This window comes from Hesperophylax consimilis, chromosome 12, assembly GCF_061612785.1.
Source record: "Hesperophylax consimilis isolate HC1 chromosome 12, BYU_Hcon_1.0, whole genome shotgun sequence".
Taxonomy (NCBI): Eukaryota; Metazoa; Arthropoda; class Insecta; order Trichoptera; family Limnephilidae; genus Hesperophylax; species Hesperophylax consimilis.
In genome coordinates, this window is record NC_142847.1 from 1,523,331 (window position 1) to 1,549,354 (window position 26,024).

Consider the following 26,024-nt stretch of genomic DNA (forward strand, 5'->3'; position numbering starts at 1 on the left):
GATGTGTTCGTTTTTCAGTATTTTGCAGCAAAAAAGAGATGGAACGCCGATTTTTTTTTACACGTCGTGTATATAGGTACCTACTAGTCCTACAAGCTGTTTTTGATGCAAAGTTTGCTGAATTTCATTTTATGAATATTTAAGACATGGACCTAAGATTTTTAGGTCCATGATTCAAGCTTCTTCTCAAAACCATAGACACAGAAATAGGCTTTTGTAAAAATCAGTGATATTATGTCTAGGAAAATTAACATTTTTTAGGGAAATTCTGTAAAGTAATGACAAAATGAGACAAAATTTCGAATATTGGGGAGAATTTCTAACCGAAATATTGTGAGAAATTATTCATCTCTAGCCATTCCCCAAGAATTCAAAAATATTTTTAGGGTATTTTGAAATATAGGGAAATAAAACATTTCGGCATACAATCACTGCTTAAAACACCAGCAAATCGCGTAAATATACGAAAATTACTGACTTGCGTTATTCTCGTAAAAATTTAATATCGGCTAGAAATTTTTTGAAACAGTTCAAAAGCTATATTTTGAGGTGTCTACTAATGAGTATTTACACAAAAAACCAATCAAATTAGTTACCCACAGTTATTTTTTCAAGGAAACCAAATACTAACATGTGAATTCTATATCTATCATATACAGTGTCAACCAGAGCCGGGCCGATACGGGCGCAATTGGAGAAGTCCGCTCCGAGCGCCGAATTGCCATTGCGCCTAGACGCTGATAATACCAAACACCTAACAGTTATAACACATCGCCTTTGAGATTATTTCTCATAAAATCATCCGAAAATTATTGATTATAGTGATCACCTACCTAAGCGTTTACTAGTATTGACAAGGGGCAACAAAAAATTTTAGCGTCAGGCGAAGTTTGGCTCAGGGCCGCCCCTGGTGTCAATGTAATCTCGACGTCCCAGGTTACTTGATTTAAAAACGGCCTTCAGAGACATGTATTTTTTTCATTTTAAACATTCATACTACCTATTCGGAAATTTGCGTGAGTTTCCGTAAGAATACAATTGGAAACCTAATCCACTTTTTGCCATAAAGAAAAAAAACGGTTTTTGCTATAAGGAAAAGACGCAGACATTTTTTGCTACCAATTTGATTAAAACCAATACAGTTTTTATACGAAAATTGCCACAATATCTTTTTAGAATAAAGTTGCCGAATTCGTCGCACGCACGAATTGAAAAAAAATAACACTTGATTTAATTTTAATTTCTACCGGAAAACTATATAGGTATGTCGGATTAGATGTAAAACAAGCAGAATTTATTTATAAATTCCATTTGATCTGTGATACATTGTGCCTGTCTCACTAGGATCTCCTGTGTAGAGATCAGTCTCAGTTTACAGCAATTTTATTTTTATTTGAGTATATTTAGGAAACACGTTGAGTAAAAAATATACCAGTCAAGTTCCATCAAATAAATACAAATAACAACACGATATTATGTTTAAATTTAAAATGTACCATTAGGAATGCACACTTACAAATGGATTTTTATAAAATCTTAGGTTATTAGTTTGGATTTTAAATAATTTACGCGTATTTCCTAACCTACAAAATTTTCATTTAATAAAATGGAACTTTAATGTATCTTTCACCATCTCCCATCTTGAAGTACATTCGAGGATCCCACCACTTACCCGCCCCGGTATAGGTAACTTATGGTTACCTTTTCAGGGCTCTTGCAAGGACGCTAATTTTTTGTTAAGAACGACTCTACATTTAATAAGAACGAAGCTAAACCTCGAATGTCCCCGCATACGTTGTTAGGGAAGCAGTCTGCGAGTGCTTACTATGTACAATGTTCAGAGGCGGATTTGCAGTCTTGGCCGCCCTAGGCCCTAAGGCCCCAGACCATATAGCCGCCCCTTTCTCAGTACCCATCATATTGACCAGGAGTATCCAAACTTTTCAGTAAGTTCCTAGGGTCAAAACCGTTTTAATTTTCCTGCCATTATCATTCATGGTTCATGGGGTGAGATTTGTCCAGGTCTTGGCGGCGGATACGTCTGCCCACCTGCTGCGTGGCGGGCCGGATCGAGAGAGACTGGGTGAGGGAGGCCTTTTGACCTTTCCAGCCGGACTATCTTGACCCATCGCCTTGCACCGCAGTTGGAGGGATGTATTCATACGTATGTCACTCCTGGACACACTAATCCCCAGATTCCTACCCACCCCTCATACATTTTCCTTTTCAGAACGTCCTATCCTTCCCTTCCTTAAAAAGACCCTCCACACAGCATCACCTAGGATGACATAGGTCGTGAGGGAAAATATTTTCCTCAAAGCCTCCTGTGTGGAATTAATGTAAAAAAATACGCTTGCTAAATTCGCTAGTTCAATTACTGTATAATTGTCGATTGTCGTGCGCTGTGTGCTATGTGTGAACACGCTCTTGCATATCGCTATTTCGTACGTAGAATATTTAGGTACTTAGGAAGTAATTTCTTGTTATCATCTGTGACTTTTTTGTCACGATTGGCCGCCCCTAATATCTGGCCGCCCTAGGCCCGGGCCTACATAGGCCTAAGGGCAAATCCGCCTCTGACAATGTTAGTTTGTTAGTAAAGTACTTACCTCTGTTTCTATGTTAGTAGAAGGGGAGGAAAAAAAATAAAAATAAAAACACTGGTGTAGACTGTTTGTCTACATAGTATGTGCATAGTAATTTAGAGAAAACAAAAGTATAAACGAAAGACATCTGGTGCTGGTCCGGAGAGGAACCAGGGAACAACTTGACAAATGTAAATTATCTCTCATAGCGAGGTTGAGGACCGACTGATATTTGGGGCTTATGAAAAAAAGATGAATGGAGATAGTAGGAAGAATGTTGCAAATAAGCATTTAAAATGGAAAATGCATTGAGAAAAGCATTTAAAATGCAAAATGCAAAATGGTTTTTAGAAAAGCATTTAAAATGCAAAATGGAAAACACCCATTTTGCATTTTGCATTTCCATTTGAAATGGATTTATTTGAAATAAAGCACATCTCTGAACATAATTAATTAAAACTTAATACATGAATTGGTGTGAAAAAATAGTTAATATTTTTATGGCAGTTCCTGTGTAATATTGTCGGTGAACCATTGCTATCCATCGGGCACAATGTATAATTCTCATAAAATCTGCAAAAGTCATGCAAAAATTGAGCTTTGCAATTTTGTTCCCTTTTTACGTCTTCTTTTGCATTACAACTCATTGTAAATTTTGTTTTAAAAACCAATAAATATGTTTATGAAGGTACCTAGATCTATGGACGGGGTAAATTTATAATAGTGATGCACAGCTTTTTCACCAGAGGGGTCGCTTTGCCTATTTATCAAACAGGCCGCGACCTACAAGAGGATTTTTTTTTTGTTTTCATTGGGGGAGTGTGTTGACAGCGATATTCAAGAGTTAAGGTTTCTGTTGATTTCTTTGAATTTCGTGTTGTGCAAAACAGTTCTTCAAATTTGGTTCCATTTAGGAAATGCAGCGTATATTAACCAAAACTCTATAAAAAAATGTTCTCAGCCAGGGTTTTCAAGAATTACCCCAAACATTTAGATTTTTCTCTATAGGCAAGTATGCAAAGTAGGTAAAATTTTACAGCCGAAAACCAAAACAATCTGGCATGCTATGACATTTATTTTCACTATCTTATTATCACAAGGTAGTGATAATGATAAGACAATTTAGTAGTGTTTTTCTCTGAAGCCTTGAATAAGGTGATGATAGTTATAATGCGCTGATTGTTTTGAAGAGGAAATTGAGAAGCATGAAAGCGAAATCCTTAAAACAATCCATGATAATAAATTTGAGTAATAGAAGTGTATATTTCTATGTAATTATTTTTTAAGTATCCCGCAGCCGAGTGGGGGAGTAGGTAGTATCCAAAATTACTATCCTCCTTATATTGGCTTAAATACTTGACATATCATTTTAGTATTTTACGTATTCCTGCGCAAATACATAAATTACCAAATAATTGACTGAATAATTGGGATTTCTATAGTTTAAAAGCCCATAAGACAGAAAAATGCACGGGGTCGTCGGAAAACCCACTTGGTTACAGATGTTTTATTTGGAATTCTTGGCCTGTAAAGAGTTAAAAAGTAATATCTACTTGTATTTTAAAAATATACTGTACTTTTGCCAATATATTGATAGTAGAGGCAAGTAGGTAAGTACGGTTCCATGATATTTCATCAAAATGAAAATTCAACACACCTTTAAAAAGTGATATAGAGTCATTAAAAGTGATAAAACAAAAACTATGTTTAATAGTTACCAATGTAACCTAGTTTTGGTTTCATCACTTTTCATGACTTTATATCACTTTTTGGAGGTGTGTTTTTTATTTTTTTTATTTTTTTATTGTTTAACTTATAACATTGTTACATTGTACATAAAATTAGGTAATAATAAGTAATAGTGTAAAACATATGTTGTTGAATTTGAAGTGTTGAATTGTCATTTTGATGACATACCCAGCCACAGGTAAAAAACCTATTTTGGATATAATGATTGATGGCAAATTCCTCTTCACAGGAGCAAATTTAGTCATTCCCTTCGTGTTCGTTATAACCAAACTTGACTGTAATTAAAATGAAACCAAGAGTAATTGTTAAAATTATGCATATTAAGCACGAGGCGGAATTCGGAAACTTTACCTTCAGCGCACTATCTGTGTATCAGTGGAAGTTTTCTCTAATGAGCTCCGAAAAAAAATCTACGGAAAACAAGATTCACATAGATTATAATATTACTGCAGTTTGAACAGCGCACCACTTCTCCATAGTATTTGCCTGTACAAATAAACGGCGCGCCATGACTCCATGGTAAGAAAAATTCACCAGTAGGAACAGTGCGGCGTTCATTATGTACGGAATCCCATAACGTACGATATGAAGCTAAAACACCTGTTTCATACAATCTTACAACACAAATACTGCTTTGAATGGTGCCGGAACCGAAATTCGCTATTCCAGTGGTTAAAATTTTTTTATTTTTCTTCTTTTCCACACCAGCCCATCAGCCCGCACGCCTGCCATCAACAGACACTTTCCTGCATATATTAGACTGGTGGTGGAAGTCTCCGGTGTTGCCTGGGCCTTGCAGTTTTTTTTTCAGATGTAGACAGAGACCATCCTCTTGTTTTGAAGGTCAAGTGTGCAAAATTTCATCAATATCGGAATAAAACTATAGATTTGTTAAGAATGAAATAACGCTGCCCGCTTGCCAGAAACACACGGACACTCCCCTTTATATTAATAGATTTTTAAACAGTTAATTCAAAATAGTTTTATTAAAAAAATTTGCAATTTGTATAAGAATTGTATAATTTTTTAAATGTTAGCTGGTTTTTTTCATATTTTTAGGGCATGATATCATGTTAGAAATATGACGTACGAACTTAAGCTTTTTCTCATATTACCTAATACTTGTGGCATCTAAAAATAATGTAATTTTATTTTTATATCTAAATATCATAACAACTTTTGAAATGAGGTGAGCCCATATTTTATTCGACAAAGGAGAAAAGTAATAATTTGAGATTTTCACCGCCAAAAATATTATTGTTATGCCATTTAGTTTTCGGCTTAGTAGCCCCTCCACCGCTGAGCAGGTGGGGGTTGTTTTCCTGGGACTGTCGAATTGTGGACAACCACTAAATTACTTAATCATTCCAGTTGACAAGTAGTATCAGCGCAGTCAACAAATATTCTCACCACTGAGCGCGCATACCTTTGGACGCTATTCTTAGGATTATGATTTAGTTACTACTAAATGCTAGAGTATTTTATTTTAAAAATTATTAATGGAATTATAGACAGCCCTGATTTATCTAATTTAATCACATTCCACATACCAACTAGAACTACTCAATCGAAAATTCTTTTTAATTGCAACAACAATATCAGGACTGAATCATTTATATAATCACTTGTACCTAGATTGCATGCAGTTGGCAATACATTTGCATAAATTGTTCGACTGCATGAAATTTAGTTACAAGAAGGCTATAATAACATACTCCAATAATGATAATAATTAAAGGTTGGCATAATACTATGTATTCTTCTGCATGGGTTCTATTTAATTTTAAATGCAAATTTTAGCATGTTTGTCTATATGGCGATTAAATTACGGTGAGGGACGGTATCATGACAGGTAAGATTGAAGTGCAGTCGAGAGGCCCACTGGGTGGTGACGAAAGAATGGCTATTTTCAACAAACGTGCGGATGGCGAAGCCCCGGTGTTGTCTGGAACAAACCATGGTAACAACTGAAAATGGCACGACCCTCCCGGCACAAAGAGATCCCTCCCAGGTTCGTACCCCCACTACGCGGGATGTACCGTGCCCTTTAAAACTGCACTGTCTGTTTTGCTGCATCCTATATAAATATAAATAAACACTGGTCCCGTGGAAACATGTGATTAGTCTAAAAACAGAAATAGCTATTCAGAATGAACATAGTTCAATACAAGTGAGTGCCTCAGTGGAAGCAGACGGCAGACCGATGAAGAGGTGAACTGACAGAGGAGCAGAACGCTTGGACTGAGGACTGGATGCGAATAGTTAGGGATTGGAGACAGTGGAGGACATTCGTGGAGGACAAATCCCACCTTGGGTTACCATGACTATGTATACACTATACACGGTGTTCGGAAACTCATAGTGTACCTTTATCACATTTGTTGTCGATTTTGTAGCATAATTTTTTTGATTTGTTCTTTCGTTTTCGAATAAATCGAGTTCGAAGTTGGAATTTTTTTTTTAAATCGGTCGCTGGTGGATTAACATTTTATAAACAAGTTTTGCTGTGTAATTATTACCACGCGTGAAAGCTGTTTCGCCCTCTGAAGGCATTATCAAACGGTAAAGGTAAGTGAAAGGGTTTAAAAAAAAGGGTGTTTTTTTTGGGTTCTCTATGTGATTTAGATTCTTTTCCCGCTTGTACTATGAGTTTCACAGACACAAAGTATAAATAAGTAAGAAATGCATCATTCTATCCGTAATGATATCTTTAATACGCTTATGCATATATATATGTACATAATGTGTTTTTAATATAAAATTAATATGAGATTCTTTTTAAACATAGGTATGTAAGAGGAATTTTAATATGTTCGCTGTACTGCAAAAACTGAGTAGCCGACAAACGAAAAATTATACAAGAGACCGGTTTAAAGATTTTGCTCTTTTTAAACATATCCTAAGGAATTAGTATACCTAAGGTGGCACCGTCATGGTCGGTAAGGAATCGACATAAGCCGAGATCAGTAAGTCTGCGCAGTGACGTTTCATAAACATGCCCTTGGAATATTAAAATATATAATTATTATTTATTGTTGTGTTCCCACAAACAGTTCTCCAACTTGTTGTGGAAGGAGATTTTAAATAATAGGTTCTTTGTGTTAAATCAGGGATTTATTAATACTTCGCGTATTACAATGGTGACTCGATAGTCGACCTAACTAGAAGCTGGCTAAATGAGATCTGAAACCACCAAGTTTGTCTGGGAGCATTCTAACTGGTCCTGGCGACTACTAGCTACTATCTGCCATCTTGCGGACTTCCAAGCAAGCTCTATGCACTGCGCTCTATGAGTGCTTCTGTGAAGCTCTTACTTCCCAACACTTAAAAACCAAAATACATACTTAACTTTGATCAACTGACATCAATTAGAAATTTTTAGCAGGCATAGCATACAGAAATTTGGAACTCAGTATTTATAAAAGATTTTTAGATTTTTGCAGTAAGTTATTCAGTTTCGGCTGTATGGCGACAATATGTTGTAGTTCATTTTTACGAAGTGCTTGTATCTAGTGTGCGTAAATAGCTATTATGCTAATTAGTATAGACAGTATTGTGTATGATTGCAATAAAGTATACTCATCCATGTGACAGCCTCCGTGGTAGAGAGGTAAGGCTCTTGACCAGCAAGCCAGAGGTTGCGGGTACAAATCCCGGCTTGCACAAGTATATTTTATTCAATTAATTTATGTTATTTTATAAAGTTACACATTTAAAATTAATATATAGAGTATTTGTGACTTGTTCCAGAGTCGAACATACTCTCAGTATCGCTCTGGTGTAAGACCACCATTCAGAATGGAAACATTGCTTGAAATGACTTTGGCCGTGTTTGGTGACCAGATCTGAATAGCGAAGTACTTCCCCACCTTCCTCTCCCCAATCTCCTTCCCCTCTCCTACCCAGTTGGGGATACCATAGTCTCACTGGCTAAAGACAATTGGAAGCGTTGGGACTCTTGTACGATTTCACGGTAATAAATGTTTAAAATAATAAGATTCACACTTAAGAAGTTTTAATTTTTCGGTTCGAATACTGTAATAAAAAATGAGTTAACCCATTGGCACACAAATTTTTATTTGTGACATCTATGCACACTTGAGAAGGATTATTACTGTGCAGTATTGCACCCCATATTTCCCCAAATTAAACACATTATATATAGATTATAATTTTATTGTGAACTATCTAAAGGCAAGATAGAGGGTCGCAGAAGGCCTGGTAGGAGACAAATGTCTTGGCTGCGAAATATACGAGAGTGGACCGGCATTAGAAGTGTGGAGGAGCTATTCCGGGCAGCGCAAGACAAAGACAAGACAAACTATCTATGTATGTGGGAAAAGTTTTAGTCGCCCCAATGCGGGCAATATGCCGATGCGAAAAAAGTGCAGTCCTCCAATCTTGGCGGCAGATATGCCGATGGGTTAACTGATTTAACATTTCTATAATCTTTTCCCATGCAAGACGTCTATTTTTCAGTCCACTGAAGAATATAATATTTCACTGTAATTTTACTATTTATATCTTCTAGCTTCGTCTCCAAATAATAACCAATCCTTGAATGTCGCTTGACGCCAAAAGACTTTCATCGTAGTTGAAGCTGACACCAAGCACAGGCGCAGCATGCCCTGAAATCATAAAATTCTCAATGGAACATAACATTTTTATTAAATGACATCCAACGCAAAACATCTAACAATGAAATTTCATTGTTATTTGTCAGCCCATATAACCTGGCTTTGTCTAATTTCCAATACAACCAGTTTCATCTAGTTCATTGGTATTTAAATGGAAAGTTCCATGACTTGTGATGGTATTGGCACTGCAAGCTAAAATTAGTTGCGTTGAACTATACATTGAAATATAAATTTCATGATCCAGCACAAACCAGAACTCAATAGAATGCCTGAGAGTGCAATGACTTTCATATTATGCAGTCAAGTGCCACGTAAATTAATTGATCGAAATACGTGTGAATGACTTAAGTTCTGATCATTGTCACTTATTATATAACTAGTTGTTATTCACGAAAACCAAATCATTTTAAAGAGCACACATTCAAATATATTTGTGCACACCAATAGTGGTTCAAATTGGTTAGAACTAGTTTGGAATGCCCACCCGCAGTCCCCTCTTACCCCGCAGTAGTCCCATGAGACAGCACAACTTCACAAGCATGAATCTATTTATTGTGATTTATCTGTAACTTGGATTTGCATAGTTCCACTTTTCAAAATGGCTGGCATAAGAAAGCCATATAATAAAATATCTTAGAGGCAGGTAGGTACCTACTTAATAGTTTGTCTGGTTTCAAATAAGATTCTTTTTCAATTAGTTAATTTCCTCAAGACATTCATTCGTTCCAATTTTGAAAAATTTCAATTTTAATTATAAAGTTAATTTCCGACATTAAGAACTGATTCCAATGAACTGACGGTTCCAATTTTGAAAAGATAATTTGAAAATATGTAGTTTATTTTCTCAAGACCTTCCATCGATTCCAATTTTGAAAAGCTCATGCCCAAAACAAAAAAATATGTTGTATTATTATGGTATTTGTGATTATTACCTTGCAATTTGTTGACAACGGGATGTTCAGGACTTGACTCAATGTCCAGGAAGTAAACGCAGGAATCCTCACTGCCGGACACAACGCATATTCCCTTCCGGAAAGACATGATGGGACAGAAGGTGGAGCGCACAGGGTGGACGGTGTGCATATTGTCAAACTTACGCACCAGGATGAGGCTACCTTCTCGATCTACAACTCTGTAAAGATATACCACAAAGAAGATATTTTTAAAAATACTGTTTTATTTTTGTTGAATTACGAAAAACTAACTGATGTTTCGTTCATATTTCCCAAACACAGCTGTGTCACTGTATCAGGCACATTAACATTCCGTTGACATCGGTGATGGTCTTTTAAAAAAGACTAACTAGAGGTTTAAGGTACATAGCACGGTCGATTGATAAAACTGTATATCAATATGAAAGTTATTAGGTGGCATTAGGAAACGTTTGCGAGGAGTGGCGGCTCGTGACTTTTGAGTGTGATAGAGGGCTAAAATTAAAAAATTTGAGCTTATTGATGTTGTTTCATTCAAAAGCATTTTTTTTTCGGAAATTCGTTTTTTGTATGAAGATTTTCAGGTAATTTCAGTTTGGCAGTTCGCCGCACCGATTTTCTGAAAATCATCATAAGAAAACCGAATTTTAAATTAAAACAAAAAAACATTTTTGGCTACAACAACATCAATAAGGGGCCGTTCAAGTATTACGTAAGCAGATTTATTACAATTAATTACCCCCTCTTCCCCCTTGTCACCAAAAGTAAGCAAAGTTCTTACCCCCCCCCCCTCCCATGCTTACGTAAAAATTGGTACCTATATGCATTTTTCTGTTAATGTATTCTGTTTTATAAACAATTCAACTTTGGCGAAAGAGGATCAACGGTAACACAAATATTAACTTGCTTTGATTTGCTTACAACACGTCAAATCGTCAATCGTACTGAAACGAAACAATAGATTGATGGAAGAAATTTTGACAAGTAAGTAGCGCGCGGTAATTCCCCCATTCGCTTCTAAGCGAGTACCTAAACGTATTAATTATTTGTGGGAATCCCCGAATATGTATTCGGTTTTCAAACATAGACAATGTGTGGGTTGCCAATGTGTAAAAAAAATTAACTACTGCTGAGCAGTGCTGAAAGAATCACTATCTCGACCCCCCCACCCCCCCATGTCATCAAAAATAAGCAAAGCAAAGACCCCCTGCCCCTCTATAGTGCTTACATAATACTTGAACGGCCCCTAATGCAATTTTTTTAACATAAGCCCTCTAGTACACCCAAGTCACGAGATGTGAATTTTTATGAGCATGGTCAGCAATTGATTTGAAAGCCGGTAGACAAAAGCCAAAAAACTTAGAGCTTCGACTTGGCTATCACTGAGTCTCGGATAACTGTGAATATACACAACTTTTTAGATAATGTCATTCTTTATGTAAAATTCCTAGCTTATATTGAACGGAGGCATTCTAACGAAGCTCTTAGAATAGAAAGACGTTCTATAAGCGATCAACTGAATCCGTTTGAGCTTGGACAAACAGAATTAAAAAAGATGTTAAAAATATCACAAGTTTTGGCTAAAGACCTCATAGACCAACTAACTCCCTTTTTAGTGTCAAAAAGTGTATGCAACTGCCAATGTATATTAAAGTGAGTGTATTTCAATTCCAAAAAGTGTATGCAACTGCCAATGTATATTAAAGTGAGTGTATTTCAATTCCAAAAAGTGTATGCAACTGCCAATGTATATTAAAGTGAGTGTATTTCAATTCCAAAAAGTGTATGCAACTGCCAATGTAGGTATATTAAAGTGAGTGTATTTCAATTCCGAAAAGTGTATGCAACTGCCAATGTATATTAAAGTGAGTGTATTCCAATTCCAAATTGTCAAATTATTCATATTTTGAGGTAGTTGTTTAACGTTTAGGAATGTCAATCCTTAGCCAATACTATTATAGTATTTGTGATTATTACCTTGCAATTTATTGACAACAGGATGTTCACGACTTAACTCAATATCCAGGAAGTAAACACAGGAATCCTCACTGCCGGACACAACGCATATTCCCTTCTGGAAGGACATAATGGGACAGACGGTGGAGCGCACAGAATGGACGATGTGCATATTGTCAAACTTACGCACCAGTGTCAATATTGGCTTGGATATCAACACACCTAACGATCGTAACCTTGCATGTGTAATCGATATAAAATCGTTGTCAATCAAGTCTATCGATTCAATATTATGTGCTAGATCCCCAGAAGTGGAAAAATATACAGCTACTGTTCAGTGGTGATGCTTGACTTTTTAGTGTAAGCCAACACTCGATAAGTACCGCTAATCGTCAGTCTAATGTAGAGCTATTACGTATAATAACTCTTTCATCATAATTACCGGAAGAGATTGACGGAATTATCAGCGGAGTTGACCAGGAGTGCGGGATGGCGGCAGACCCAGGGACTCCAGGAGATGCAAGTGACCCCGCCACCCACCAGCACCCGGCGAAGCTTGCTCAGCCGCCCTGTTGCTATGTCGCACTTGTAGCTTATTATCAGACCCTGCAAGGAAATTGTAAGTTTCTTTATCTAGTGGTAAATTTATCGACATATATTTTTCAAGGCACATGTTAATTTCAAATAATTCATAAAAAAGAAGAGTGTCTGTGGCGGGCGGGCCTACAGTTTTAATTGATGAAATTTTGCTCCAGTTTAATTCAGTTTGCAACTCCAGACCTTCAGCTGGTTAGAAATAAATAAAAAAAAACCCGTGTTAAATGTGCCACTAAAGTCCTGTTGTTTTATACTTTAAGCTGAGGTTTAGCCAAATTTATATTTAACTCCTCAGGCTAATTTGTTCACTTTTGGGAACAGCTCAGTCTCATAGAAATCCTATTGTCTCCCTTACTGTCATGGTGAGGAATATGAACTAAACAGTGATAGAAAGAGAAAGCACCACGCTTTATATTCAAATTCAGAAGTTAGCCACAGAAGAATTAAAATTTTCACCTCTATGAAATCAAAGTTTCCGACCGCAATTTTAAGAAAAAATGATAAAACTAGTGAATTATTTTTATATGAAACTACAAAAAAGTCAGGTGATAATAATAAAGTTTATAATTCATTTAAAAGTGTGCGTGTGTGTGTGTTTTTGTTTTTCATTATCAGTTTTTTATTTTAGTTCAGTAAAAACGTAAGATGATTGAGCCATTGAATGAGCCATTTTTAAGACTTTGGTGTGTTTATATAAAAAAAAAATCATTTAAAAAAATACATGTTCATTTATGATACTAAAGCGTATTTCATCACCTTTCAAAAACAGATTTTAGTTATCGGATCTTATTGCAAAGCTGAAATACTCCGACCTTTTGACAAAATATGCCTGAGGCCTGGGGGTTTAACCTTCTTGTTACCAACAAGGGCAACAAAAAGCGCTGAAATTACTATTTTCCCTGTATCAGCTAAAATAGTGAATTATGTAATTGTACTGTTTTTGTATACATACTTTCAAATCCTATAACCAATTTTAGTAACCCCTCATGGTAACATAAGTATTGTTTTGCTTCTTGGCATGTCCAAAATTAAACAAAACTTTTTGTGTATCTTTACATCTGTTGTATAATACCTTATCATTTCCTGCCCAAAACATTCTTCCACTGGAATCACAGGCCAGAGAGAGAACTCTTCCCCCGAGAATACTACTTCCTCCTGAAAATACATCCACAATAATTTATATAAACCACAAAATAAATGTTCCTTTGTTCAAAATCTTTAATTTCCAAATGTTCTTTACTGATTGCTTTGAAATTTTGACATAATGTTGAATACGCATGTGTTTCAATAAACATGCTTTTTAAAAAAAAAAACAAAAATCCTTGTTTTTTAAACAGCGCCATCTTTTGGACGTAAAAGCAACACGCGCTATTGTTTATCTATCTGCACAGACAGACTGAGCGACAAAACGCGTGGCGAGGAACAGCTAGTATTAAATAAGAAACTTGATATTGTATTAGAAGCAATGTCCACACAATTAAATTTTCATATCAAAAATAAGGTCTTCACACTCCGAAAGAACATTGCTGTTGATTTGACTTTGTGTGTATCATAGATATTAAAATTACTAGACTTGCCCTGACATGTAATCTGGGAATGATTTTGGCGAGCTGGAGGCAAACCGTGTGACCATATTTTTGGAACCAGGACGGTATGAAAATGCTTTGAATAAAATATGACATCAATCGTGAATTGACCACGGAACAGCCCACATTAAAATAACCAGACCATGCACAGAAAAGTAAAGTTCGTTAAAGTTAAGCAAAGTTTTGCAGTGCACTCCATTGTGGGACTTTAATGTTCATCCGTAAATGAATCGCATGGCGTAGCGATGCTAAAATTGAGTGAGGTGACTTATTAAGGTTTCTTTACATTTTGGAAACAAGCCTTAACTTTTGTTTACCCGATTTGGGATATAATTCAGTATAAATCAATTTTAATAATATTATTATGAAGTTCTGCAAGTATTTTGTTTTTATTATTGTTACAGCTGTATCGGCTTTCAAATCAATTTTCAAACTGCCGACGGCCGAAACAGCTGTAACTAATTCGACAACTGTAAATCATAACTATAATTCGTAACTCAGGCGACTAATTATTGCTTATAATTATTTGTTATCCTTTATGCTATGCTTAAAACCTTGTCTTATAAACATTAGTTTATCATTAAAAAATAATAATATTTCACAAGTCAAAAATATTTCTCTAACAAATGAAGATATAATATGTCTCGACGCCATCTAGTGAGAAATTTAGGACTAACAAAGCCTTTACTACAAAAATAAAGTTAATTGTTTACAGATGGAAAAAATATAATAAGCGGTAATTGTTGATTGAGTTACTAGTACATATTGAAATTCAATTGGCGTACCTTTTGGATATATCCCGGTAGAAACATTCAGTACTTGTACCATTCCTCTTGCATTTCCTGCCTGTGTAAATAAATGGTTGAGGAAAATATTTTGCATACAAAATTGGAACTACTTCCTCATTATAACTTTGTTCAAAAGGCAAAGATCTTATCAAGTGCCATGCATCATCATGTAATGTGGCTATTGATGTACGCTAAAATATGATCTGTGGTTAAGCGACTTATCGACAAATCGCCATGACTTATTCTATTGACGGTCTCAACTGGGAATCGAACCCAGGATTTCTGTTTTACCTGGTTTTACTTTTTAATTTTTTTAATAATAACAGTTTTACTTCATTCATATACAAGAAAAATTCCCAATTCTTGGCGGCCGGGAGGCAATCCCCTGCCATTTAGTTGATAAGTATATCTTTCTCTCTTTGGTTTTGTTTCTTTAATTTGATATTTTGTCTGCATCATAAATTATTATGACCATAATTTTGATACGGGATATTTCTGTAGCTTAGAACAATATAAATGTTTTAAATGATAAATAAAAAATATCAAAATCGTGTTGTGCATGGTGGATGTCAAAACTCATTTGTCAAAACACTTTTAAATTCATTTTTTCAGAGGATACAATGACCATGTTATTATTGGCTGGCTGGAAGGTACAGCACAGCATCTCCGTGTTGAGCTGATCCACCACCTTGCGGAGACACTTCTGGTTGCCCACATCCCATAGGCAGAGAGTGCCGTCCAAGGAGCAGGAGACCAGAAGGTCATTGGAGGCCGACCAGTCGCAGCCTGAAATAATACAAAAGATTGAGTTAAATTGTATATATTGGCAGATTGAAAGCGAGAAATATAATGTAATATAAATATGGCAATGTTCAAATACATATTTATAAATAAGCATCAGGCATTTTATCAATGTTATATTAAGTATCTGCAAATTACTACACTAGATGGAAATTGGGCCAAAGGGTTTATGAGCATAAATCGATAAAAAATAATATTAAAAATCCAACGAAACCCGAAAAATAAAAATAAAAGGTTTTCCCTATTGAATCTCTCCTCAATGGTGTAGAATAAATATAAAACTACAGGCAGGAAGATACAACAATCTATGCCAATGCTGTCTTTGATGGTCATCAGGAACATCACAACAGTCTTCAAAATGTTAGTTTGCAAAACAACCCTGCAACCAATGACATTACAAACGTATAGACACTTTATTGTCTAGCAAAAGTAACACAAAATGTGGCAAGTACCAAACACGATTACGTTTCTTGTAAACTCTTAAATCAAATCTCCATTCATGTATGAAAAAGAATAATTATATATGTGGAGAAACGGAATAGATATAGGAATGGACAGTGTTTACGTACTTAAACGTTGTGTTGTATACTACATTCTACATCAGTGTTCCGCAAAGTGTGCTCCGCGGCACACTGGTGTGCCGTGGCCATTTGTAAGTGTACCGCGAGTCCCGCGTCACTTCTCACAAAGTGCTCTGTAAATCGGTCTTTACTTTTCTGTGCGGCGCGGCGGCCGGAGGTGGCGTGGGTGGGACTCGATCGCTGCGAAGTGGCCGTGTGCTACGCCGCTACGCTACATTATCACGTGTGCTACACTACATAAGTGGGGTGCTATTGCTACATTATCACGTGATTGCGCACGAGCTATCGGGGTGCATGCGCGTGACAACATAACATTACGAATTCATGGAGCTTAAAACTGTTCGGACACTAAAATTAAAATTTTCTGAAACAGAGTTAGCACATTTTTGGCTCCACGTAAAAAAATGAGTATCCACTGCTGTCAAAGCGAGCTAATGCAATTCTATTACCATTTGCCACGACCTATTTATGCGAATTGGGGTTTTCAACTCTCACAACGATAAAGTGAAAAAAAGAGAACGCCTGAGGACGATCGACGAAGAGATGCAAGCAGCGTTATCAACGATTGTTCCAAATTTTGATCGTCTGTGTTCAGTTAAACAGGCTCACATTTCGCATTAAACATCTTTTCATGTTATATTGATTTTAATAATAAATATTAATAAAATATTGTTTTTGGTAAATTTTGGTTCGGAGTGGCCACGCTTATTACGAATAATTTTTAGAAAAAAACTTTAGATATGCCGTAATTACTATAAAGGGAAACTTTTTGGCTTGGTGACGGCGGAAAAAGATGCATTTTAATTATCAATTGCGTAAAATTAAAATTCACTTCTCGAACCGATTCGGTGACAGTTCGCGGTCATTCTGTCACTGTTATGTGATAAATATCAATCGTAATTACACAAACCTGGCTAGACAAACCCTGCTTTGCCAAACAAACCATTCAAAACCTGGGATGTTTTTTTTAAAATTATGATGACATGCAGTTTTCGTAGTTTAACCTCAAAGTTCACCGTTATTCGTAATTAGCCTAGCCAATCCTATCCAAAATTTACCTTGTTTTTTTTTCTTTGGTGTACCGTTAAAATTTCTTGATTAGTTAGGTGTACCGTGAACATAAAAAGTTTGCGGAACACTGTTCTACATCACGGGTGTGATGAGATGACAATACGCTTACACTAAGAAGAAGCTATTGCCTAGGTTGTCCTTTTTAAATGTCTTCTTATGTGTTGATACGTTCTCTACCTAACTTTTTCTAATGGCGCTTGAAATCTTCGGGAAACAATTGTAATAATTATACAATAACTAATGTAGCGTTTGCCGTGTACATAATGAAAACACTTTCTCATCACTTACAAGGCATTTTAGCAATCATTTAAGCAAATTTGGTTAGAGATTAGCACATAACCTCACACATATTAGTATATAAGTAAGTGTCTATGAGTTTTATGAAGTCATTGAATATTTCTGATAAATTATCCATACCTGTGACACTTTTACTGTGGCCTCTCAGTACAAAGCTGACTTGAGGAGGTTTGGCTGTCACATCGCAGATGGACACAGACCCATCACTTGAGGCGCAACATAACCTAGAACGGTCATTGTTGGCAAACTTCAAGATGTTTACCGGTTCGGTGTGCTGTAAGAAAAAATAATATACATTAGTGTACTACATAATACAAAGGGATAGATATTTTATTAGTAGATAATCCTGAATATTGAAATTATTGTTTTCCATGTTTAGAATACACCTACTTTACAAAACCAAATAAATGTTTTTGAAAGATGAATTATCGGTGGAAAATTGTAGTTAAGGAGAGAAAACTAGTAAGGAATTATTGAAATGAAAAGGTTTGAGATCGGTCGAAGTTAGTACCCACATACTTTTAGGCAATCTGCGTTCAATACCGTCAACATTGAGCTTGCTTGCAGTAATATTGTGGAATAATAGAAAATGATAAATATTATGTATCCAATAAATTTATTATTATGCAAAAACCTGATCGAAAATGTGGTGCACTCCAGTGAAGGCATAATTCTGTGAGATGGAAGTTTCTGGACCACGCTGCTGAAGACGCAGTTTGAAGTTCATATCATTCGGGGAACCATTGCTCATCTGAAGATTGTTAAAAAATATCATGTAATTACGTTAAACCCCGCACATAAGTCATCAACATAAGAAATTTTGTTTTATGGCCCCTAGAAAATTTTTTTTAAACAAATTTCTCTCTAAACTAAACCAAAAGGCAATTATCAATGGTTCTCAATAATTGAAAGTTATAAAAGTTATACAAGTTCATTGCTTACCCGACTGTAAGATCTTGTTTTGGATAGGTTTGCTGGAGAGGACAAACATTCATTAGCAGTACCGTACTTCCTTTGCAAAAGTTGTACTCGTATGTTCAAGTATTGTTTGATTGTATCAATATCCTGGAAGAAAATATTTCACATGATATAACTGTGATTTTCGAATAAATCTCTCTTTTAAATCCCACATATCTGACATTGTCTCCCGCACCAACAAAATGCTTGGATTTGTTCTTCGTATTGCGAAATTATTTACTAATGGAATCGCAATACGAAAACCATATGAAGCCCTTGTTTGCAGTATCCTGGTATAAAACTCCATTATTTGGACCCCTTATGAATCAGACAATGTATGTACTATCCATTCCTATATCCATCATTGTTCTTAACAGGAATGCTTGATTTCAACCACTTAGAAGCATGCGGAAAAATATTTTTAAGCTAACATTTTTTTAAACTAATTTCTGGAGCTATGCTTAATCTTAGCCTAACAAGTATACTCGTGGGAGATCCCATGCAATATTTTTTACTCCGAAAGCGACGACTTCTGCCTAACAGAATGCACCAATCAACAGAGTGACTCAACTGCTTAACGATTCTACATTGACCGTCGACATTTTCAACATCACTAACCGACAGTTCAGCAACTATCTTTTGATGTATGTCACAAAATAGTATAACAGCCCGCATGACCTCAAATTTGTGATCATCTCCGTAATATATTGGAGCTTAACAGTTTTATGGAGAACATGAATAAATAAATAAAGGAACTTTCAAACTTCAAAACAGATTATAATATTATAAGGACATCATCAAAAAAAAAAAAAAATCATCTAATACAAAATATAATATTACAAAAGAACTTACTTTGAACTTAGCATTCTCTCTTAGTAATTGATTCCGCCTTCTTATATAGAGAGTGCCTGGAACAATTATTATTTATGATAAATATGTATGCCTAAGACAACAGTACTGGCTTTTAAAAAATTGATAAAAACGTCATAAAACAAGGAAGTCGTTAAAACTTTATAAAGTGGGGAAAACACAAAAAGGAGCTACATATTTTGATAAAGTTGAAAAATTCTGCATCACGCTTAAAATGCAAATTTTAAAAAAAAATAACACTGATTTCAACATAATGGAAGAGAGAGGAGATGGAAAAACATGTACAAAATAGGTTATTAATAATAATAAGTGTTTTATTATCTTTTTTTGTAACAAATAGATATAATGATATTCTCACTGGGATCTCCCGTGCTGAGGATTTCATTTACATATTATGTATAATTTAATTATAAGAAAATTAATATTACAACAAAATTACATATGAATTTAATTATGAACATATATCATGTAGTATATATATATTTTTTTTTTTACATAATTTAAAAAAAAGTAAGATAGTGTTTTTTGGTATAGTTCAGTTGATTCTGTTTTAGTCTGTGTTTGATATCAGTAAATTATCTATTTCAGATCTCCCTATATTAAGTATCCAGCTTTTTATTTAAGATTTAAATGTTAAAATGTTGAGGTTTTTGAGTGAGAGTGGTATTTTATTGTAGAGTTTAATACTATGATATGAGAAGCTTTTTTGCCCAAAAGTTGTATAAGTAGTTATTTATTGGATAAGTTTTTGACCATGAGATCTAGTGTTTCTACTGTACGTGTTTGTTGTTATTTCTTGGGTTTTGTACTTATGAATGTAAATGAGTATAGTTTTAGAATATAGTTGTTTAATTGACATGATGTTAAGATTGGTGAAGATTTCTTCAGTGCTAGTTCTTACAGGAACTTTCAGTATAATTTTCGTTATGGCTTTTTGAGTTTTAATTAGTGGATTTAGTATATTTTTATTTTATTTTTTTTTTTATATTTTTTTTTATTTTTTTTTTTTTTATTGCACAACAGATAGATTATCCAATTACTGTACAATTCTCAATTTGACAATCTTAACACCTATGAAGATAATTATTATACAAAAAAACTTTAGGCTATTTAAAGAAGAATTATATATATCTAGTGCTTCTGAGATTTCATTCAATAGCACCATTCCTCTTGACATGCTATGTTGTGCTAGAATATCTGTTCTGCCGTATGGTATTTTAAATAAGTCGTATCGACGACTACGGCTGAAGTTTTCGGGCACGTATAAACCATAGCATTCCAAGAGGAACGGGCTATCAATATAGTTATGGATTATGTTAAAACTAAGTATTGCAAGATTTGCATGACGTCTAGTTTCCAAGCTAAATCTATTTTTTGCCTCAAGTAAGTCCACATGGTGCATGAACCTTGGATAAGTTCCACGCATCCGCATATAGACATACCTGAGGAATTTTTTCTGGATTTGTTCCAGCATATTAATATACTTAGTTTGCACTGCCCCATCCGATAATACCGTATTCTAACAGTGATTGGCAGAGAGCCGTGTAGATTTTGATTAAGTCTTTTTTAATGAGCACATTCCTGATAGTTTTGAAAAAATAACTTAGATTTTTAATTTTATTATCTAAATAGGTAATGTGATTGGTCCATTTTAAATTTCCATCTATTTTTAGATCCAGATACGTTATATGGTCAACGTTTTCTAATGAGGGACAATTACAATGCTCATTTAAGTGATGCGGGCTATGAATTTTCAAGTTAAGGTTTTCTTCAGAGTTTTTTGTATTTTTTATTTTGAAAGTGATGAATGAAAAATAAAAGGTTCTTAGTTCGGGTTATCTTAATAATTTATGTGTATTTCCTAAACTTCAAACTTAATTTACGTCAGATGATACAAATAAGAAAAAACATGTTGGTCGCATTTGAAATTTTGGACTTAGAAAAAAGTGGATCTTTTACTATCTCCCACAATATAAATAGTTGTTATTTGAAGTAATTAAGTTCAAACTAAGTGTTATTTGACTTTGTGTATTAAGAAGAACGGCTGCCGGCCTTTTTCATACAAAACTTAAATTTGGATTTAAGGCTAAAATAACCAACCACGCTGAATTATTATTTTTTTAATCTAGAATGTATAGCAAATATCTAGCACGGATACGTGCTACTTATATATTTGTGTTTTAAATTATAAAATATAGGCCATTAAAAAATTCGAATCTTCATAATTTTAGAGGCAATTTTGGCAATTATTAGTGGAAAAACAATAACTACAGGGTTTTTCAATAAGAGGTGTTATTTTGATATTCAATCGTAAAAGATCAATGGTTTCGTTGCTTGTGTGGCACGTAGCGCCGTCTTGTTGAAAGTAAACGTTGTCCAGATCAATACCATACAATTCCGGCCATAAAAAATCATTAATCATCTCTTGATAGCGCAATACATTCACCGTAACTGCTGCTCCAGCCTCATTTTCAAAAAAGTAAGGTCCAATGACTCCGCCGGACCATAAACCGCACCAAACAGTCACACGTTGAGGATAGAGAGGCTTTTCAACAATAACTCTTGGGTTTTCTGAGCCCCAGATGCGACAATTTTGCTTGTTGACGAAGCCACCGAGGTGGAAATGGGCCTCATCACTCAAGATGATTTTCATTTGATTCACTCAAGTGAATTTTAATAATTTCAATGCGTTGTTGAAGCGTTTATCGTTCCATTTTTATTAATGGCGTAGTTTCTACTTGTCAAATGTCAAAAAATGACAGCTTCAAAAGTAACATCTACCGAAATAGCGGGCTATTCAAAATAACACCTTTTATTGGAAAACCCTGTACTTTACATTTAATAATAAGTATGAGATATTTATATAGAATATGAAATTTTAATATAAAATTTTATAAAAAATATAAATTTTTTACTATTTATATGAAGTGTATAAGGTAACACGCTATTACTACCATTATCATCATTTTTTAGAAGGTTTTTTTAAATTTAATAGCTGTTCTCCGCCACGCTTTGCTGTGGCTCAGTCAGTCTTTGCAGATAGAGAAACAATAGCGATTGTTGCTTTTACGTCCAGCAGATTGCGCCATTTATTTATTTATTTTAGGAACATAAACAGTCTTAGTAATACAATATACATAAGAGGATAACAAAAAAACAGACCAATTATTAATGTTCACAGATATACAGGGTGTCCGGAAACTCGTAGTACAAGCGGGAAACTGGTGAATCTAAATCACATTTGGAGTCGATTTTGTAGTATATTTTTTTTTTATTTGAGCTTTCGTTATCGAGTAAATCGAGTTGGAAGTTGATTTTATTTTTTTTTTATTTTTTATTTTTTTAATTAAATTCTTATAAATTATTACTGAAGATCAAAGTACCCAACTAATTAAAACTATTTGAAAGTAAAACAAATGAAGAAACTCGGATTTGAAGCATTATTTTGAAATCACCCTTCATTTAACCCGGTGTAATCATAAAATATTTCTGCTCTGCAGGGTTAAAACATCTGTTATTCAACCCTAAACACCAGAAAAAACTTTAACCCTAAAATAGCCTAAAAATTTTTTTTTTGGTTTTTTTTTTTTTTTTTTTGAAAATGCTCAAATCAAAAAACTTTATGTTTTTTTGGGTTCCCCATGTGGTGTAGATTCTCCAGTTTCCCGCTTGTACTACGAGTTTCCGGACACCGTGTATATTCAGAAACATAAAACTAACCTGTAAACGATAAACCTATAATATGCCTACCATAAACAGCAATAAATAAAAGTGATTATAACCAGAGATGTGCAAAATGGGTACCCAAAACCATTTGAAATGCAAAATGGAAATGGGTCAAAACTTTTCTATTTGAAAATGCAAAATGCAAAATGGTTTTTAGAAAAGCATTTCAAATGCAAAATGCAAAATACCTATTTTCAAAATGCATTGAAAATGCAAAATGGTTTCTCGGGTCAAACAATTAAAATAATTATAGAATTTTTAAACAATTTTGTCATTTAACAATGGATATCAATGTAGAACATATCACATAATGGTAAATCCAAAAACACCACGACTACAGATTATGAAACCACAAAAAATTTGACGGGAATGTTGCCAACGTAAAAACATAGAAACTGCTATCTAACATTTAATATTACAGCGTCATGGCCCCATGTTCAGTATTTGAATCAGTATTTTTTGTAATGGTATCACTCAATTGCCAGGGCTCCTACCAGGGAGCAACGTGATAAATGTAATTTATCTCTCATAGCGAGGTTGAGGACCGACTGATATTTGGGGCTCATGAAAAAAGATGAGTGGAGATAGTAGGAAGAATGTTGCAAAAAGCATTTAAAATGGAAAATGCATTGAGAAAAGCATTTAAAATGCAAAATGCAAAATGGTTTTTAGAAAAGCATTTAAAATGCAAAATGCAAAATGGTTTTTAGAAAAGCATTTAAAATGCAAAATGGAAAATACGCATTTTGCATTTCCATTTGAAATAGATTTATTTGAAATAAAGCACATCTCTGATTATAACTATACTTAAATAGACTTGGGTTGGAACGGGAAAGGGGAGGAGAGGGATAAGGTAAAGTTGCCACGCAAGTAATATTAAAATATTAGGTAAAATTTAAAAAAAGCATGTTATTACCTGTCACAGGTGACATCTATATAATATAGGTATATAAAAACACAAGCGTATTCATTATTAACGTTATGTCAAAATGTCAAAGTAATCGGTGAAGAACATTCGGAGATTTAAGATTTTAAACAAGCGAACATTTACATATTTATTTATATAGATAGATAGTATATAAAAGATTCCTTAATTATCATTTATTGATAAGCATTCCTTATAGTAATTTAACTGAACATAAATGAGAATGAGGGTGTCACATTAAAAAATCAAATAAGTTTTGTTCACTTATCATCTGAAATTTCCTTACAATTACTGTGTTAATTGATTTACCATTAATTAATCTATATTTTCGAGTTTTGGAGAATGTAATAAAAAACGTTGGAATTGTACTACAAATATTTTATGTGATTTTTATAGTTTTTGTCAGCATTTTTTAACAGAAAAAACGAAGCTTAACTAGACGAATTCCACTGCATGCTTAATAATACTTGGTTTCAACTTAATTACTACAAGACATAATTATTTATGTCGTGGAAGATGCTGAAAGACGCATTAAAGTTCCCTTTTCTCGATCAAGGTAAAGTTTTCAGGTTAGGAAATACGCATAAATTATTGAAATTTTAAAATCTAAACCCTAACAACCTATTTAGTGTATGTGAACTTAAATACTTATAAACATTTCAAAGAAGTTCAAATCAAGTGTTGTTTTTTTAAAGAGCAGCGGAATTCGACAAGTTTACCAAAACGAATTGTGTCTTCTTGAGCATGTATTGTACATACAAGCGTAAAGTATGCAATGTCAAGGACAATAAACAAAGGTTGTTATGTTTTAAATACTGTAATATCTACTTACGTTACCAAAGACTAAGCTATTTATTAATAAATACAACAAATCATCTATAAATGAATACACGAAAAGTCGATATTTCCCAGAGATGTTCATTAGAAAGTGTATTAATTTGACGTGTTTGTACTTACGAAAATTGGGACAGTTCGGTGCTCGATAGCCATTGTACTTGGCATCTAGGGCGAAAATTTGTTGTTGGAATGCGACTGCCATTATTCAATGAACATACGTTAAATAATAATAATATGCTCTCACTAAATCTTTGAACGGAGTAAATTTATAGCACAACAAATAACACAAATCCAAAGAAATCTGAATCACCCTGACACTGACAGTGACGTTTGTAATAACAAGCCATAGAAAAAATGAGTGTGTTTACCAAAAGACGCGGAATGAAAAAAACTGATATGTTTATGGCTATAAAAATATCCGTGTTTTTTTTACTAGTTAAGTGGCATGTTCTTTTTAAGCGACGGTGAAGCGTTGTACCACTATTTACATCTATATTTATTTTATTGTCATAAAAAAACGAAATAAAATATGGTTTCAGAAAAGTGGAAAGGGTTAATGCTCATTTTTAACAATAAAAAACAATTTGTATCAGTTAGATAATAATGAGAAGCAAGTATATCAGTGAAAACACGGATGTGGAAAATAGTGCATTTTAATAGAAATTTGGTTAATTAAAACTAAATCGATTATTCAGTTATCGATCAATTGGCAATAACTGTTATTGGGGAGAAAGTTTTAAGGTTATTTTTTCTTTTTCTCTGGTTTAACACAAAATATGAACACATGAGTCTAAATTAGATTAATAAGTTCTTAGATTGGATTTAATTAAAAAATAAATTTAAAAGGAGCATTACATTTTTTTAAAATATTATTGTGACAAAATATGGCACGAAGCAAATACGTCAAATCATTAGTTTTTTTAAAGAAATATCGATTAAAATTAATTATTTTCCATTTTCCGTTGCAAAAATAATTGATTCTCATTGTTATAAGTGACACAAAGTAATTTTAAAAATGAACCTACTAACAGTGTCTCAAGTTTCTGCATAATATTCTATTAAAATAATATAATGAACGTCACCATCAGTAAAGTTGTTGTCTTTCCAATAGAGTGAATCTGAGCACTAC

The 26,024-nt window shown here is 34.1% G+C and overlaps 1 protein-coding gene across 2 annotated transcripts; it reads right to left on the minus strand.

Annotated features, from left to right (window-relative positions):
• Positions 1-5,598: 5,598 nt before the first annotated feature.
• On the minus strand, positions 5,599-25,222 carry LOC149418993 (WD repeat-containing protein 13-like). 2 transcript variants are annotated; one of them, XM_089637627.1, is made up of 11 exons: positions 25,016-25,222; positions 19,390-19,445; positions 18,523-18,645; positions 18,215-18,331; positions 17,701-17,854; positions 15,450-15,616; positions 14,828-14,888; positions 13,529-13,611; positions 12,302-12,465; positions 9,904-10,103; positions 5,599-8,962 (listed from the first exon to the last, which is right to left on the minus strand). In XM_089637627.1, the coding sequence occupies exons 1-11, from the start codon at positions 25,095-25,097 to the stop codon at positions 8,862-8,864; spliced, it is 1,308 nt and encodes a 435-aa protein (XP_089493753.1). In that variant the 5' UTR covers positions 25,098-25,222; the 3' UTR covers positions 5,599-8,861. The 2 variants fall into 2 exon arrangements, with proteins under 2 accessions (XP_089493753.1, XP_089493754.1); XM_089637628.1 differs by lacking the exon at positions 19,390-19,445 and having other exon boundaries at positions 25,016-25,145.
• Between the last annotated feature and the right edge of the window lie 802 nt (positions 25,223-26,024).